This window comes from Triticum aestivum, chromosome 5B, assembly GCF_018294505.1.
Source record: "Triticum aestivum cultivar Chinese Spring chromosome 5B, IWGSC CS RefSeq v2.1, whole genome shotgun sequence".
Taxonomy (NCBI): domain Eukaryota; kingdom Viridiplantae; phylum Streptophyta; class Magnoliopsida; order Poales; family Poaceae; genus Triticum; species Triticum aestivum.
In genome coordinates, this window is record NC_057807.1 from 94,574,490 (window position 1) to 94,590,743 (window position 16,254).

The 16,254-nt window shown below is 43.6% G+C and overlaps 1 protein-coding gene across 1 annotated transcript; it reads right to left on the minus strand.

Annotated features, from left to right (window-relative positions):
• Positions 1–5,255: 5,255 nt before the first annotated feature.
• LOC123110587 (CSC1-like protein HYP1) lies at positions 5,256–14,746 on the minus strand. Its single transcript, XM_044531143.1, has 10 exons — positions 14,391–14,746; positions 14,136–14,291; positions 13,346–13,409; positions 12,892–13,101; positions 8,401–8,589; positions 7,952–8,250; positions 7,462–7,738; positions 6,794–7,066; positions 5,834–6,067; positions 5,256–5,685 (listed from the first exon to the last, which is right to left on the minus strand). Exons 1-10 carry the CDS (start codon positions 14,624–14,626, stop codon positions 5,530–5,532), a joined length of 2,094 nt encoding a protein of 697 aa, XP_044387078.1. The 5' UTR covers positions 14,627–14,746; the 3' UTR covers positions 5,256–5,529.
• Positions 14,747–16,254: the final 1,508 nt, after the last annotated feature.

A 16,254-nucleotide genomic window follows, 5' to 3' on the forward strand; every position in this document is an offset into this window, starting at 1 on the left:
TGATGGAACCATCGATCCGGCTCGGCGTGGAGTATGGACTGAGGCTGAAAAGAGATGATCAGGTAAGGAGTATATATAGGGAGGAGAGGAAGGAGTGGAGACAAGCGAGGATGAGGAAGATGCCTTTTGTTGCTTGTGTGTGTGCTAGTACTAGTCTAGCTCATTTGTGCATTCTTATAAATTCATAGGAGTATAAGTTTACTATAAGTATTTGTATGCAATCTGTTGCATTTATATTGTTAATGGTGATGAGTTAGTGTCATTGATTGGGAGTACAAAAATTGCATTGCATTGTTTAATTCTTCTGCTTAACATATGGGGGGACAAGGAAATCTACCGAGAGAGATTGTATCTCTAGTTAATTCATGTCTTCATGCTGTGAAAAGCTGTCTTTTGAATCTGCTTAGCTAAGGATGAGGGTGTGGTCGTGTTGGCCTAGTCATTGACAGGATCATATGACTATACATATATGATTTAGTTGGTGTAAAACTAGCTAGGTACACCTAGTCCTCTTGGACTTCAAAGTATGAGTGTATATCTTGCTGGCCTTTTTTGTAGGAGTGTATTGCTGCATGGATACTAAATATGGTATGAGAGCCAAGAAATTTCGAGTTCAAGACCTCTTTGATTCCTCATCGGGCTAAACTTCTGTGTGGAATGATTTATATATGCAAGAAAAAAAGATGATTAAACCACTATACTAAGGCTCAAAGTTTGTATAGGGTAGACCTAAGCATGGGCAGCTCGGCTCAGCGGGTTGGCCCAAAGCCCGCCCGTTGAGCTCCAATTTTTACACCGCCCAAAAGCCTAAAATTCTTCAAAAAAACATATGGTGTTTAAAAAATAGAAGCAATGTTTTTTTTACTAAAAATCATTTCGTAGTACCGAATTAATATAATTATATTTCTTGTCCCTCCGGTCAGATGGGATTGGTCGGCATTTTCAGGTTGTTGCCACTCGGCCTAAGAAAATGATTCAGGCCGGTCTAGTACGACGAGGGAGGGGTGACCTACAGGGTCAAAATGCCAGCGTAGGCTATCTTCGTACTACCCGTCCTACCACATCCTCCTCGTGTCGCTCATTAACACCACCTTGCCATGCATGTTCCCTCCATGCTACTTAGCCGAGGTAGAGGCGAAGCCATCCGATAGCGATGACCCCTTCCCCACATTTCATTCCAACACGTGAATTCTGGTGGTATGGTGCTTCCCCTTAACTATGCTTCATATCTTATTTAGTTCCCTCCTGTCTCACCATGACGTGGCTAGATCAATCATTCCTCGTGCGATCAGAATTGAAAGTCGTCCATAATCGAGCATTTTGACATGGTCGGATTGCTATTGATATTATTCTAGGATCGTGATCGTAAAAACACTTGATATGAATGGTGTGAAATCACCATTTCTCTCTCTAGAATACACCCTGTGAGATGTATCATATTCATAGTACATATAATTGCTGCCAAGATGCATTATAACATGATCGCTGGCTCGAGACCCATTCAAGGGTTGGGTTTTCAGGATACAATACTTCAAATACAAATCTTACAAAAAGGCAGTTATATTATGGTATGTTGTACAAATCATTGATCTTTTGTTAATCTCTAAAAACATTAATTACACCAATGTATTTTATCATCCCGGGTTTGCAACGTAGATCATTGTCGCGCAAGAATTTGATGTTTGTCACTTTCACCATAGCAATGAAAGGGAAATAATGCAGGACAGGTACACTGCTCTTTGACCAGTTCGGCGACATCCAGATATTACCTTTTGGCGATTAGCTCATGTCTCAGTGTGCAAAATCCAGGGCATTTTGGCGATGATGTGTGCATGGCCCATATTATATAAATGCGGTGCAATATGAGACCTCAATTGAGCAACTAGGTAGTTTGGTAGTGTGTTCTTTGATTGAGCCAACTTGGCTCTTCTTATTGTTAACTAGCTTGCTTAGCAGTGCACACTACTTGGATTGCAACGTCAATGGAAAGGTTAAAAAGTGGGAGTTGATGATCTCACTTTGTACTACCAGAAAGTGTGTAGTGAAGTTGATGTTTTGCAGTCCCACTAGGACACTCACATAGCAAGGCCACAAGTGATGGTATCTGAAAAAGAGATGCTGTAAAAATTTGTAACTGTCCTGAGCACAGTCCAACTGACATAGCCCGGACGCCGCAAAGTGCTTCTTGCTCAGTAGTAGTACTGTCTTGGTTCGAAATACATGATTTGGACAGTGATGGCCTCGAATATACATCTTTTGCTCTTACTTTTCATATGCACAATATGTTTTGTGTTAAATCTGAATGTTGTTTCCATCTTACTGTGAGTAATTTTAAAATACCTTAACAGACAAAATTACACAACTGTCACATTTTCTAAGACTAGCATGTTACTCACTCTGTAAACAATTAAGACGGTTTAGATCACTAATTTTAGTAATTATTTACAAAGGGAGTATTTTGAAACTGGATACTCCATCCGACTCCAAAAAGAAGTATATGTCCTTAGATAGGTCATCAATTGAGGGTGTGCGAGTATGTGCGTGTGGTGATGTCGCTGTATGTCTATTCTGTACGCGGTGTTCGTAAAAGGAATCTAGTTAACTTGCATAATAACACACGACCAAGTCAGTAGTCAAGGCATGTGCTTTTTATTTACATGATTTCCAGGTCTTCAAAAATTTCACAGTTCCCAAGGCATGCTGAGCTGCAGCCATGGAGTTAACGCCTGTGTCCAAGAGCGACGACGTAAGCAGAACAAAACAACAGCCCTAGGGGTTGAAATTCTTGACCCCTAACCGGTTTCTTAATCGACCAGAGCGGGGGTTAAAATTAAACCCGGCTGTCAATTTGCTTTTGTTCCCACCCGTCCGCGTTTTGTCATGCATGACGACGACGGTGCCTCCGATGCGCCTCCCTCACACCAATTCAAAATTGAAGATCATCCTCTGATGTTCTAAGGAGTATTTTGGTGGCATATACCAGTACTCTTGATGTCCTCGTCGCAATTAGGACATGCAACTTGTGGACGTCTAGCGGTTTGGCCCCAGCTGCGGACTGAGCTTCTCGACCTTTCTAGCTGGCCATCTTTTTTGTCCTGCACTCCTGGTCAGGTCTACCTAGCAGTGATATGGTTGACAAGGTCAAGCTTGCAACTGCACTTGGGAATTTCTTTTCATCAGAATGCCTTTTCAAGCTCTGTGAACCAAGGTCAGGTCTACCTGGTACTTTTTTTGAAGCAAGGTCTACCTGGTACTGGTAGTGATATGGTTGACAAGGTCAGGCTTGCAACTGCACTGGGAGTTCCATGAGTTTTGGCCAGGAAATAGAGATCAGGAAATATATCATTGTGTCACATCAGAATGTCTTTTCGTGCTCTGTGACCCAAGATACGTGAGCTGATGTTTTAACGAGTAAATGACAGTGACTAGGTACAAAGGAAGGCGTGTCATGGAGCACTGTTCAACCTACCCGTGAAGAAGACAAATGGCGCACCACTGTTAGCCAATGGTTTACACGGACTGTTTGGCTTACAAAGTTAGCATTAGCATTAGGGGTCCTGCAGTACCTGCACATTTTATATGACAGAGGACAGGAGAGCCAAATGGCACAAGATTTGCGGAAGACAGATTACCAGAGTGCCACCTTTGTCTTCTCTCCAAGTGGCAACCAACCAATCACATAATTTGTTCTTTGGGGTCCAGCCAAGCAGTAGGATAATCGGTCATGGAGGAAGCATAATTGATCCACGACGAGGCAAGCTCTACTGGATCTTATATCAGTTAAGACAAAGCAGTAACGCATAATCTTGCCACCGTTCAGCCTTCTCGGCTCATCTGAATTGTTATTTTGGGTCATTTTGACGCCCTTGAGCCTCTCAAATTACCCAACAAAGATATGCTTGCATCAGTTGATATTGTACCACACATATATGATGAAAAAAGAAGGAACACTTGGCCGGTATGGTTTTGCTATGGCGGCAAGACATTTTCAGAACCAGTGTAGTGTGAATGTAGAATATGAGGCTGTCAACTAACCTCAGCGTATAACTGGGTAAAAGCACAATGTAGGCGTACATAGGAAACCACACCATTATCGGTTCCATACCGTAGCAGGCTTTAGTGTTTAGAGAAACTCAGCTTTGATGTTGAAGTAGCATAAGTATACTCAGAACGGCCAGATTTAAATGCACTTAAAAAGGACTGAAGGAGAAAAATTAACCTGGTCCTCCTGATCACATTGCTCCAAGTGGCAAACAATCTCATATGGGTTTACACCGACCACTACTTGACATGGGCTCCTGCTTTGACACGGGTTCTTGCTTGCCATATTAGCACTAGGGGTCCTGCAGCACCTACACATTTTATATGAACAAGATAAAAGGAGAGCCAAATGGCACAAGATAGATTACCAGAGTGCCACCTCTGTATTCTCTCTAAGTGGGCAACCAATCACACAATTTGTTCTTTGGGGTTCGGCTAAGCCGTAGAATAATCGGTCATGGTGGAAGCATAATTGATCCAAGACAAGGCAAACTCTACTAAATCTGATATCAGTTAAGACAAAGCAGTAACGCATAATCTTGCTACTTTGGGCCATTTTGACGACGGAGTACGATCAACTGATGCAAGCATATCTTTGTTGGGTACATCTGAGAGCCGTTGAGAGAAAAAATAACACCTGGAAACAGTACGGTTTTGTGTTGCCAAGACATTTTCAAAGCCAGTGTGAATGCAGAGTAGTATGAGCTTGTCAACTGACCTCAGCGTATAACTGGGTAATAACACAATATAGGTGTAGAACGCCGCACCATGATCGGTTCCACACCGTAGCAGGCTTTTGTGTTTAGAGAAACTCAGCCTTGACGTTGAAGTATCATATATATACTCAGAACGGCCATATTTAAATGCACTTAAGGACTGAAGGAGGAAAAACAGCTCCTCCTGATCACATTGCTCCATGTGGCAGAAAATCTCATATACTGAGTAAAATGGAGTAAAACAACATCCACGTAAACACATAGTTGGAAGAGAGAGTGGGTTGCATGGAACTTAAGATCTACAACTTGCGTGGTCGGTTCAAACAGTTTGCATTGCCAACACAAAGCGTAAGTAAAAATGGATTATTCATCTCTAAAAAAGCGTAAGTTAGAAGAGACAGTAAGTAGGTTGCATGGAACTTAAGATCTACAACTTGCATGGTCGATTCAAACAGTTTGCATTGCCAACCCAAAACTTAGGGGAAAATGCATTATTCATCTCCAAAAAACGAGCACCAAATCTGATACACTAAAATATGCACAGCAAAATCCAAGAAAAATGTACAACCACACAATAATACAAGAATTTATGTCCTAAAGAAAAATGTACAACATAATAATACAAGGATTCATGTCCTAAATTCTGCTTTACCGTGTAAAAACACAACAAGAAGCACACCTGTACTGTTATGTACCTGATCATCAAAAGCCCAAAACCAAACAAAAATCTCACACCATGGGAGCCAGGATGCCACCTATGACTTGTCTGGATCTAAACAGAAGACAAGAGTGGTGCAGTACGTTCATCAGAGTTCAAAGACCGTTGGATAGGCTTCAGTGCCGGGTCACAGTACGCAGTTTCAAGACTGCTGAAGAACTCTGCCATCTCTGGTTTGCTTTGTTCTTGTATATCTTTATTTATCAATGACTGCATGAACAGAAGTGAAACATGAGGGTTTGTATCCCACAGAAATGATATCTAGAGATTCTGAATAAGAAAACAGTTGCTGCTGTTGCTAAGGTATATAGAATGGCCTCCTATGCATTTACAAAAGGAGAAGCTAAAAGAAAGGTACCTCAGTAGAGTATGCTTCGAAGATGGGGTAAAATCGGTTTCCACAGTATGCATGGAACAGAAGTGTGAGAATCGGTAGAGGCACCAGCAGACTTGAACCAAATGGAAATTCCTTTACTCCAAATATCCCGATCGAAATCAAATGCATCAGCACAAGAGAAAATATGGTTGCATTGTGCACAATGGGCCAAAATCTTCCACCGGTGTCATACTTGGGTGCATACACATTACAAAGCTGCACTTGTAGTAGCAAAGTTACAAACAGTAGATAGTTAAACTGATGAATGATAAAAGTAAAACATATGCAAATTGCGCTATCCAGTTTATAAAGCTGAAGCAAGTATATCACTACTTCTGACAAATTTATCCAGCAGCAAAGAACAATTGCACATGGAACATATGTCTTCTACTTGGCAATTTTGACCCAGCAAAATTATCTCGTGGTGCAGTCACTCCTCAGAACAGGTGTAACCAGGACACCTGATATACTACTGTCAGCCTCCCAATATATGAAAGTATAGTTCAATCAACAACTCTATTTTCCATATTACATATTTAAGTTTGCATAGTTTCAAGGCATGTCCACGTTTATCAGAAAAGGTTCTAGTTAAATTCCACCACTAGATGGTCTAGTTCATCTTCCAGAAAGGAACACATTGGTTCTGTCCTAAATGTATTAAGAGAAAGGTAGGCTTGCATCATACGCCTTAGACCACAGCAATTTGATTTTATCCGCTCATAAATGGCGACAGCAATGAATCAATCATTGCAACACTGGCGGCCAAATCCAAGAAATATCTATCCAAAGTTCCTCAAAACGGTAGTTCACTACCGAAATTTTGGGAAGACCTAGATATTGATGTCCCCATTTCAACCTCCATGCACAAAGAGATCATGCTACGATGTGTAGCAGCAAAACAGGAAGCTAAAAGGGGCGATTAATAATCTGCAGCGTTTTCACCTGATTACGAAATATGAAGTAGCCAAGGCAGAAGTAAGTCAACACAAATGGGAGGATAAGTGGAGCTACAATGGAGTACGTGAGCCCGAGAAGTCCAAACAAGAGAATCCGAGGAATTTCACTATGATAGTGCATCGATGGAGCTTCTGAGTCTTCCCTCTTGCAACACTTTGCGCAGCTCCCCCACAAGTGATACAGAAGAGCAGAAGTTTGAGTGAGTTCTGATGTTATACTTGTCCATGAAGTCACCACATATGCAATAAAGAAAGATGCCTGCAGAATCATCATGAAACCAATTATTGTTTAGCAACACACGTGCTCCGGCATGGACTAATACCATATGCCACAAGTGAAAATTGTGTAAGAAGGTATATATTGAAGTGGATAAGTAGGCCACAGCAAGAAGGATATCGACAAAACAAAGAACGTTGACGAAGGCTAAGGTTTGGAAGCCTGTTATTAAAGCTATAACGAAAAAACGAAGTACAGAACTGTATCCATATAACTGTATAAGTATATTATCCATGTCAACAGAAAGGTTATTGTCCATGTTCTATGAAGCTCGGAGGGGAGAGCACGATCTCAGAAGCAACTCGTGGTAACTTCCTCGTAGTATACACCAAACTGAACTTGTCATGCTGACGACAATCAAAAAACACATGCCCTACCTGTGCAGGTACAACAACCGCAAGCCGTTCAGGTATTTCTTTTGGATCAAGGAATATGTTAAGTTGATTTAAGACTGAGCCAGTAAGAACATTTGCAAAGAACACAGTCCATATTGTAAACCGAAGCATTTTGTTGCAAGCACTTCTCTCAATCCCATTGACAGACACAAATCCTTGCATGGTCGAAAATAGCTTCATTATTGAGGGCACATAAGAGGAAAGGAAGTGAAGAATGACACTGGGAAGATACCCAGTAACCAATTGACTGACAATGGCTCTGGAAAGATCAAAGAAGGCAAAAGTCAGGTTTTTAGCCATTCTGATGTGCCATACATTAGATAAATATAAAACCAACATAATAAGAATGGCTAGCACCAGTATCACTAATTCAGCATCTGAGCATATATGCTGACTAGGCCCTTTCCAGATAATAAAATAAAGAACCAATGAGAGAAACATATATGATTATAATCTATGAAACGAAACTAACATTTCCAGTATGTTCCTCAGGAAAGGCAGCCATGCCTCAAGTTGATCCATATAAGTGAGCCCTTGAATAAATCCCACAACTAGAAGAAACACGATTATCAGGAGAACTGAAGCTACAAATACTACAAATTTGGATATCCACCGTTCCATGAATGATGTAGAAAAGGAAGGCCAATAAACATCATGAGGATCAGGAGCATGCTCAGTTTGCCACTCAGTTGGATTGTCTGACTGCCTTATGTAAATTGCATTCGCTGAAGCATATCGAGATTTGAATGAAACAAAAGCAGCGGGAATCTCCTGAAGAGTTATGAAACATTAAGTATAGATAAGAGAATATCAATATGTTTGCACTTCATTTGTCAGAACAAAAGGACAACTAGGAAGATAAACTAATGAATACATCATAGTTAACTTAGCCAAGACCAAAGAAAAAACAGACATACATACCCGTCTCCGAGTAGCATCTGATTGTTCCATTCTAACATTTTCCTCTAGATCTTCCAGTCTTTTCTGATATTTCCCAGGATTATTTCTTCCAAATAGTCCAAGAAACTTTTTTGGAGGGTTGTCAGTAGAAGGTCGATGTGGTACATATTTTAGGTTCTTTAGCTTTCTCCACATAATTTCGGTCTCATTCTGGATAGAAATCAAACAGGCAATCAGAAGAAGTGAAACAGGACACTGTATTCAACAAGCTAGAATGCAGTGTTCCTTACGAAGTTCGGGAGAGCAACAAACCAGTGGGCCATTACTATCAAATACATCTAGGAGAGATGAGTAAAGTTTTTTTCACAACAACAACAGCAACAACAAAGCCTTTAGTCCCAGGCAAATTTTAACATGCTCCCTCTTACCCCTTCTTTTTACATGTGAGGTAAGAAGGTAAGACTGAATCAGACCACTAATTAATGAGATCAACGGCTCAGATCTATTATATACTCTTACCTCTCATGTGAAAAGAGGGGGTAAAAGGGAGCATGCTAAAACTGCTCGTAGTCCCAAACAAGTTGGGGTAGGCTAGAGGTGAAACCCATAAGATCTCGCGACTAACTCATAGTTCTGGCACATGGATAGCAAACTTCCACGCACCCCTGTCCATGGCTAGTTCTTTGGTGATACTCCAGTCCATCAGATCTCTCTTTACGGACTCCTCCCATGTCAAGTTCAGTCTACCCCGACCTCTGTTAAAATTATCAGCACGCTTAAGCCGTCTGCTATGCACTGGAGCTTCTAGAGTCCTGCGCTGAATATGCCCAAACCATTCCAGACGATGTTGGGCAAGCTTCTCTTCAATCGGTGCTACCCCAACTCTATCTCATATATCATCATTCCAGACTCGGTCCTTCCTCGTGTGGCCACACATGACACATCCATCTCAACATGTGCATCTCCACCACACCTAACTGTTGAACATGTTGCCTTTTAGTCGGCCAACACTCAGCGCCATACAACACTGCTGGTCGAATCACCATCCTATAGAACTTGCCTTTTAGCTTTTGTGGCACTCTCTTGTCACAGGGAATACCAGAAGCTTGGCGCCACTTCATCCATCCTGCTTTGATTCGATGGCTCACATCTTCATCAATATCCCCATCCTCCTACAGCATTGACCCTAAATATCGAAAAGTGTCCTTCTAAGGCACCACCTGCCCATCAAGGCTAACCTCCTCCTCGTGCCTAGCAACACTGAAACCGCACCTTATGTACTCGGTTTTAGCAGTCCAAAACCTTTTGATTCCAAGGTTTGTCTCCAAAGCTCTAACTTCCTATTGACTGTTGTCCGACTATCATCGGCTAGCACCACATCATCCACAAAGAGCATACACCATGGGATATCTCCTTGTATATCCCCTGTTACCTCATCCATCACCAAAGCAAAAAAGATAAGAGCTCAAAGCTGGCCCTTGGTGCAGTCCTATTTTAATCAAGAAGTCATCAATGTCGCCATCACTTGTTTGAACACTTGTCACAACATTATTGTACATGTCCTTGATGAGGGTAATGTACTTTGCTAGGACTTTGTGTTTCTCCAAGGCCCACCACATCATGACCTTTCATGGTATCTTATCATAGGCCCTCTCCAAGTCAATGAACACCAGGTCCTTCTTTTGCTCCCCGTATCTCTCCATAAGTTGTTGTGCCAAGAAAATGGCTTCCATGGTCGACCTCCCAAGCATGAAACCAAACTGATTGTTGGTCCCGCTTGTCATTCTTTTTAGGCGGTGCTCAATGACTCTTCCATAGCTTCATTGTATGGCTCATCATCTTAATTCCACGGGAATTAGTACAACTCTGAACATCCCCCTTGTTCTTGAAGATTGGTACTAATATACTCTGTCTCTGTTCGGTACTAATATACTCCGTCTCCATTCTCCTAGCATCTTGTTTGCCTGAAAAATGAGGTTGAAAAGCTTGGTTAGCCATACTATCGTTATGTCCCCGAGGCCTCTCCACACCTCAATGGGGATACAATCAGGGCCCATCGCCTTGCCTCCTTTCATCCTTTATAAAGCCTCCTTGACCTCAGACTCCTGGATTTGCCGCACAAAACGCCAGCTGGTATCATCAAAGGAGTCGTCCAGTTCAATGGTAGAGCTCTCATTCTCCCCATTGAACAGCTTGTCGAAGTACTCCCACCATCTATGCTTAATCTCCTCGTCCTTCACCACGAGTTGGTCTGCTCCATCCTTGATGCATTTGACTTGGTCAACAGCCCTCGTCTTCCTCTCTCGGATCTTGGCCATCTTATAGATGTCCCTTTCGCCTTCCTTCGTGCCTAACCATTGGTAGAGGTCCTCATATGCCCGATCCCTTGCTTCACTCACAGCTCGCCTTGCGGCCTTCTTTGCCATCTTGTACTTCTCTATGTTGTTTGCAATCCTATCCAGATATGGGCATCTGAAACAATCTTTCTTCTCCTTAATAGCCTTCTGGACATCATCATTCCACCACCGGGTATCTTTAGTTTCGCTTCTACTTCCCCTGGAAACTCCAAACTCCTCTGAGGCCACCTTACGAATGCAAGTCGCCATCTTCATCCACATATTGTCTGCATCCCCTCCTTCCTCCCAAGGGCCCTCCTTAATGACCCTCTCCTTGAACGCCTGAGCTACCTCCCCCTTGAGCTTCCACCACTTCATTCTAGCGACTTTTGCATGGTTATCCCGCTGGACACGAATACAAAAGCGGAAGTTAGCAACCACAAGCTTATGCTAAGGGACAACACTCTCTCCGGGCATCACCTTACAATCTCAGCACGCACGCCTGTCTTCTCTTCTCGAGGATGAAATTCAATCTAGCTAAAGTGTTGACCACTACAAAAAGTCGCTAGATGTGATTCTCCCTTTTTAAAGAGGGTGTTAGCTACGATCATATCGTAGGCTAGAGCAAAGCTTAAGACATCTTCTCCTTCTTGATTCCCGATGCCATAGCCAAAGCCCCAATGCACCCCTTCAAAACCTGTGTTAGATGTACCCACGTGGCCATTGAGGTCTCCTTTTATGAAGAGCTTCTACAATCGATACACTCCTAACCATGTCCTCCAGGCCTTCCCAGAACTCCTCTTGGTGTTCTCATTGTGGCCTACTTACGGGGCATACGCGCTGATAACATTGAGAACCAAGTCCCCAACTACCAGCTTGACCAGGATAATCCGGTCCCCACGTCTCTTGACGCCTACCACTCTTTGATCAAGATGCTTATGCCATTTCTGTTTGCAGCCTTTCCCGTGTACCACAGCTTGAAGCCGGTACCCTCCACCTCCTTCGGCTTCTGTCCCCTCCATTTGGTTTCTTGGACGCAAAGGATATCAACACTTCTCCTCACCATTGCATCAACTAGCTCCTGAAGCTTACCTGTCAGGGACCCTATGTTCTAGCTACCTAAAAGGATCCTCCTAGGCTCGGGTAGCTTCCTTACCCTTCGCACTCGTCGAGTCAAACACGAAGACCCTTGCTCATTTTTCACTACACCCGGGCGTCGATGTAGCGCGCCACTAAGGATGCGACGACCCGATCCTCACTCACTAAGAAGGTTACAAGTATGAGGATAAGCATCCAGTTGGCATGCTTATATAAAAAATCAGTACCTAGTTAATTACTACATGTATATGTGAAATCGTCGACCCAGAACAGTTCACTGGACAGACATGACATCCAATATATTGCTTTGAGAATAAATGCATACAAATATCTATTAACAAATTGATTGTCAAAAAATAATGCTATACTGCTATGTGTAGAGTAAGAATGCTACGTGGTAAGCTTATAAAATTTTGCCGTCCATGAAAGTTGACCTATGCAAATATTGCATACTGAGTGCATCAAGATCACGTTGTAAAAAATATACAAATTAATACATATTGAGTTGATGAAGATAAAATCTCTACTCCTATAGAAGACTCAGTTGGTGATGATGGTGTGTCTGCCATCCGTCGTTTCTGACCATTAGATCTACATCTAACGGCTGTGAGGTAAGTTGTGGCATTTTTGCAACAATAGCCCACTTCTCTGCTCCAATTTGCAGAAAACCCCTTACTATCTTGAAAGCAACCACATCCCTCTCTCACCTCATCAAAACAGCCTGAGAAATATATTTTGAGTGAAACGTAATATTTTTCAGTGGTATATGTATATCAAAACAAGAGTGTTTTCTTTCAAGTTTGTGAACAAGTACTATTCTACTTTGGATCCATTGCAATGCACGGGCACATTGCTAATAAATTCAACGAAACAAGGTTGCTCATCACTGGAATGAAATGCATGTCTTGCAAACCTCATGCTAGTATTTTTCATACAACTATATTCCCCAGCAACCCTTATGTCATTTAACAAGTCGATAGACAGCCCATATAAACGTTGTATTAGGATCATTGATGATTCATGGACATCTGTTCATAATTATGCAATACAAAACGTATCCAAATGAACTGTATCTTACAAGAAGGCGGCGGAGTTTGCCAGTTTGATGAACAACAGTATGTGACAAGTAGGTGGATGAATGATACTCTTTGAAGAACTTATCAACAGCATCACTCACAGAACCACCATCAGTTATAGGGATAGCTCGAACCAGAACTGTGAAATACTGAGGTAGTGGCTTTGATGTCATAAAATACTCGAGCCTCTTGTCAGAAATATATCTGTACTCCTGCAAAGACAAAACACAAAGTATTGCTTACAAGGAAAACTGAAACCAGTCAAACATCAATTTTTTTTACAAATAAAGTACGTAATAAATAGATGCCAGATCCAACGAGCAAGTATTCATTATAAAAGGATAATGAGTTCTGTTCAACTGATACTCTGATACACAAGGAATCATGTTACAAATGTAGAAAGAAAATGCAAATGAAAAATTCAACTAAAAGTAGAATAAACATTAAATTACTTACATAATACAGCAGGTAGCATGCGACTCCAGTTATGATGTACACAGCAGAGAAGTGAAGCCATAATCTGCAAGCCACGTTACCACGTGTAATAAGCATGACTTAGAGCTCAGAAAAAGGAAGATAATTTCCAATAGAAGCATCTAATTAGACTCCAACGAAATGTTTTGCATAAGCAAGAAGCCCTGGAGAATGCCACGACGTGAAGCCCCCGTGACTAGAGTGGCTAGAGCTGTTCCACACCATCCTAATCAAATTCTATGTACTGAATACTTAACAGCGTTTTTTAACAGAGATGCAGCATCATCTATTAATCTACAGTTCTACATGTTATAAAACAACATAACTGATATGAATAGCTGTAGATATCAGAATTCTTGAAAAGAATTCTGGAATAGCTGTAGATATCAGAATTCTGGAATAGCTACCTAATTTTGATTACACTAGCCATTTAATAGTATGTGTAAAACACAAAACAATTATATCACATGCCAAAGCGCATGGAGATTGGCCATCAGGTTCATCAACACTAGACAAGCACTCAGAAAAATGCAACTCCTTATATGCACTCCATGAAATAAAAAACAGCAGCATGATGAGAATTAACCTGCTGTAATACCAAACCTGAACGGCACAAACAGTATTATTAGTTACAAAAGTAAACTACTCTAGAATTATATATCACGGAGCTAACTGACCAGTTAAATTTACCTTCAGACACTAACCATGACATGTAGAACTCCCAAAATAAGTGCACCAAAATTATAAAAGATTAGGGGTTAAAATATCTCACTTATTGGACCCGTCCTGGACATTGGAGATGCTCAAGACATCGACGGACTTGCTGGGCAGGTCGGTGAAGTCGATCAGCCGCAGCTGGTCCCCCATGAAGTTTATCGGCATGAGCACGCCGACGCCCACCACAGCGACTACGGCGAAAAGCCTGATGCTGCAGCATCCCATAGCCCCACAGCACCCTCGAATTCAGTAACAAGGCGAAGGAAACGAAGAAACACAGCGAGAGGGGATGGGGGTTTGGGAGCGGGACCTGAAGACGAAAATGCGGACGAAGACGACGCCGTCGAGCCCCGCGGCGGCATGGATGTCGTCCTCGGAGCGGCGCCACGCGGCGGCGAGCCAGGACTCGAGCGGCGCGTAGGGGCGGCGGGGGGCGTACACGGAGACGAACGGCGGGCGGCGGCGGAGGAGCGAGTAGGCGGAGACGAGCAGCACGGTCAGGCCCAGGTTGACGCCCACCGCCGTCGCGAGCGCCGACACGATCATCTCGCCGGCGAGTCACTGAGCCTTCTCCCGAGGGCTAGAATCTTCCGCTGCGAGATGGGGCCCAGCGGTCAGTCCAGTTCAAAATCATCTGCTACTAGTAGTACGCTGTTACCATTATCACACGAAGACTTGTAACTAGAGGTTGGAGGTTGTTGACGATTAAGTCCGTGGTGCCCGTGATGTCGGCGGGCCACGTGGCACCGGAGCGTGACGCGATGGTCGGCATGGGTCTATCCGGAAGGGGGGCATGTGGCACCTGCATTGTTTAGAATGCACATTCCTGCCGATACGTGTTCGTTCCTTCCCCGGTTAACGCGTAATTGAAAACACACAAATAGAAAAGAACACCAAAGTAAGAAATGGTATGACTAAAAACAAATGCGCGCTTCGTCGCACCGTTATGACAAGTATATTTTTCATCGGTCGGTTCGTAGGTAAGTCTAGATTTAGTCCTTAATTTTAAAACCGGATAACTTGCATTCTTAACTTTTAAAATCGGACAAGTTAGTTCCTTGTTTCAATAGTTTCGGTATCACTGCCGACTCAGCATGGTTTTAACCGGTCTTCGTCCACATGGCAGTATTTCTTTCTCCCGCCTTCTTTCTTCTCACTTTGGCTTATTGGGGCGTTTCATCGAACAAGTTGCATGCACTGGGTGTGTTGTCCATGGCAAATCCACACGAGTCCCTTTAGCCAGCCACGATGCCTCTGCTCTACCTTGCTAGCAACCTCGAGCTTGCTGCACCTCACTAGACATCGCAATCCCATTCTACCTCGCCAGACACCATGGCCCACGGCCACTCCCGCTTCATGACGTGGATGAAGGAAAGCGGGTGGCGTCACGATGGTGGCCGCGGAAGATGAAGGCAAGCCACGCTGGCGGTGTCGCTACCTCATGCTCGTCCTCGATCTCCTCTTCTCTATTGCCTGGGAGAACATGATCTGTCGAGTGCGTGGGCGAGGGAGCCCAATCTACGACCGGCGCACGAGGAGAAGCTCAAGAGCGCGTCGGGCATCTCCATCTGGTGCTCAGCACCACGAGCATGCTGGGCGGGGTGGCAGCGCTCCTGTACAGCGACAATGGAACACATTTACACCATGTACACAGCCAAAAAAGGGACGAGGCAGCGTCGCCCATGAACACCATGTACGCTCTCATAAAGCGTCCTAAGACGCTAGGGGTAAAAACTAATGACACGTTTGGTTGCTCGCATTTGGGCCAACCAGACCCGTGCAGGACGAAAATAAGCTGTTTGGTTGCCTAGGCTGCACCCACGTCTCGGAATATAAAGCAGTCTCGAGCCAGGGCCGCAAGCTAATGCCGAATCGACAGCTTCTCCGCAGCCAGGCTGAGCGCGGCAACGCGTGGCTCTTCGCTGCATGCCTCGGGGAGCGCGGGAGACGGATGGGAAGGCTCATAACTCCCCCTTCTCTTGTCTCACCGCCCACTCCCTTTCACACCATGCTTCATCACTCTTCTCTCACCACCCGTTGCTCTCCTCTCCTCTCCTCCGATGAGTTGCCCGCTACTGCATCGTCCAATGACCCCCATCAGCGGCGGCAACAACCGCATCCACGAGCAGTGGGTTGCCGGGTTGGCAAACTCCGGGGTCGGTCTCATGCGGGCT

What these genes read in the sequence shown, in the direction of transcription:
- LOC123110587 (XM_044531143.1), bottom strand. Translation starts at nt 14,626, where the DNA reads ATGATCGTGTCGGCGCTCGCGACGGCGGTGGGCGTCAACCTGGGCCTG. An exon ending in GTCCGCATTTTCGTCTTCAG is followed by an intron (nt 14,292 to 14,390) that starts GTCCCGCTCCCA and finishes GGGATGCTGCAG; the next exon opens with CATCAGGCTTTTCGCCGTAG. An exon ending in ACTTCATATTTCGTAATCAG is followed by an intron (nt 6,068 to 6,793) that starts GTGAAAACGCTG and finishes CTACAAGTGCAG; the next exon opens with CTTTGTAATGTGTATGCACC.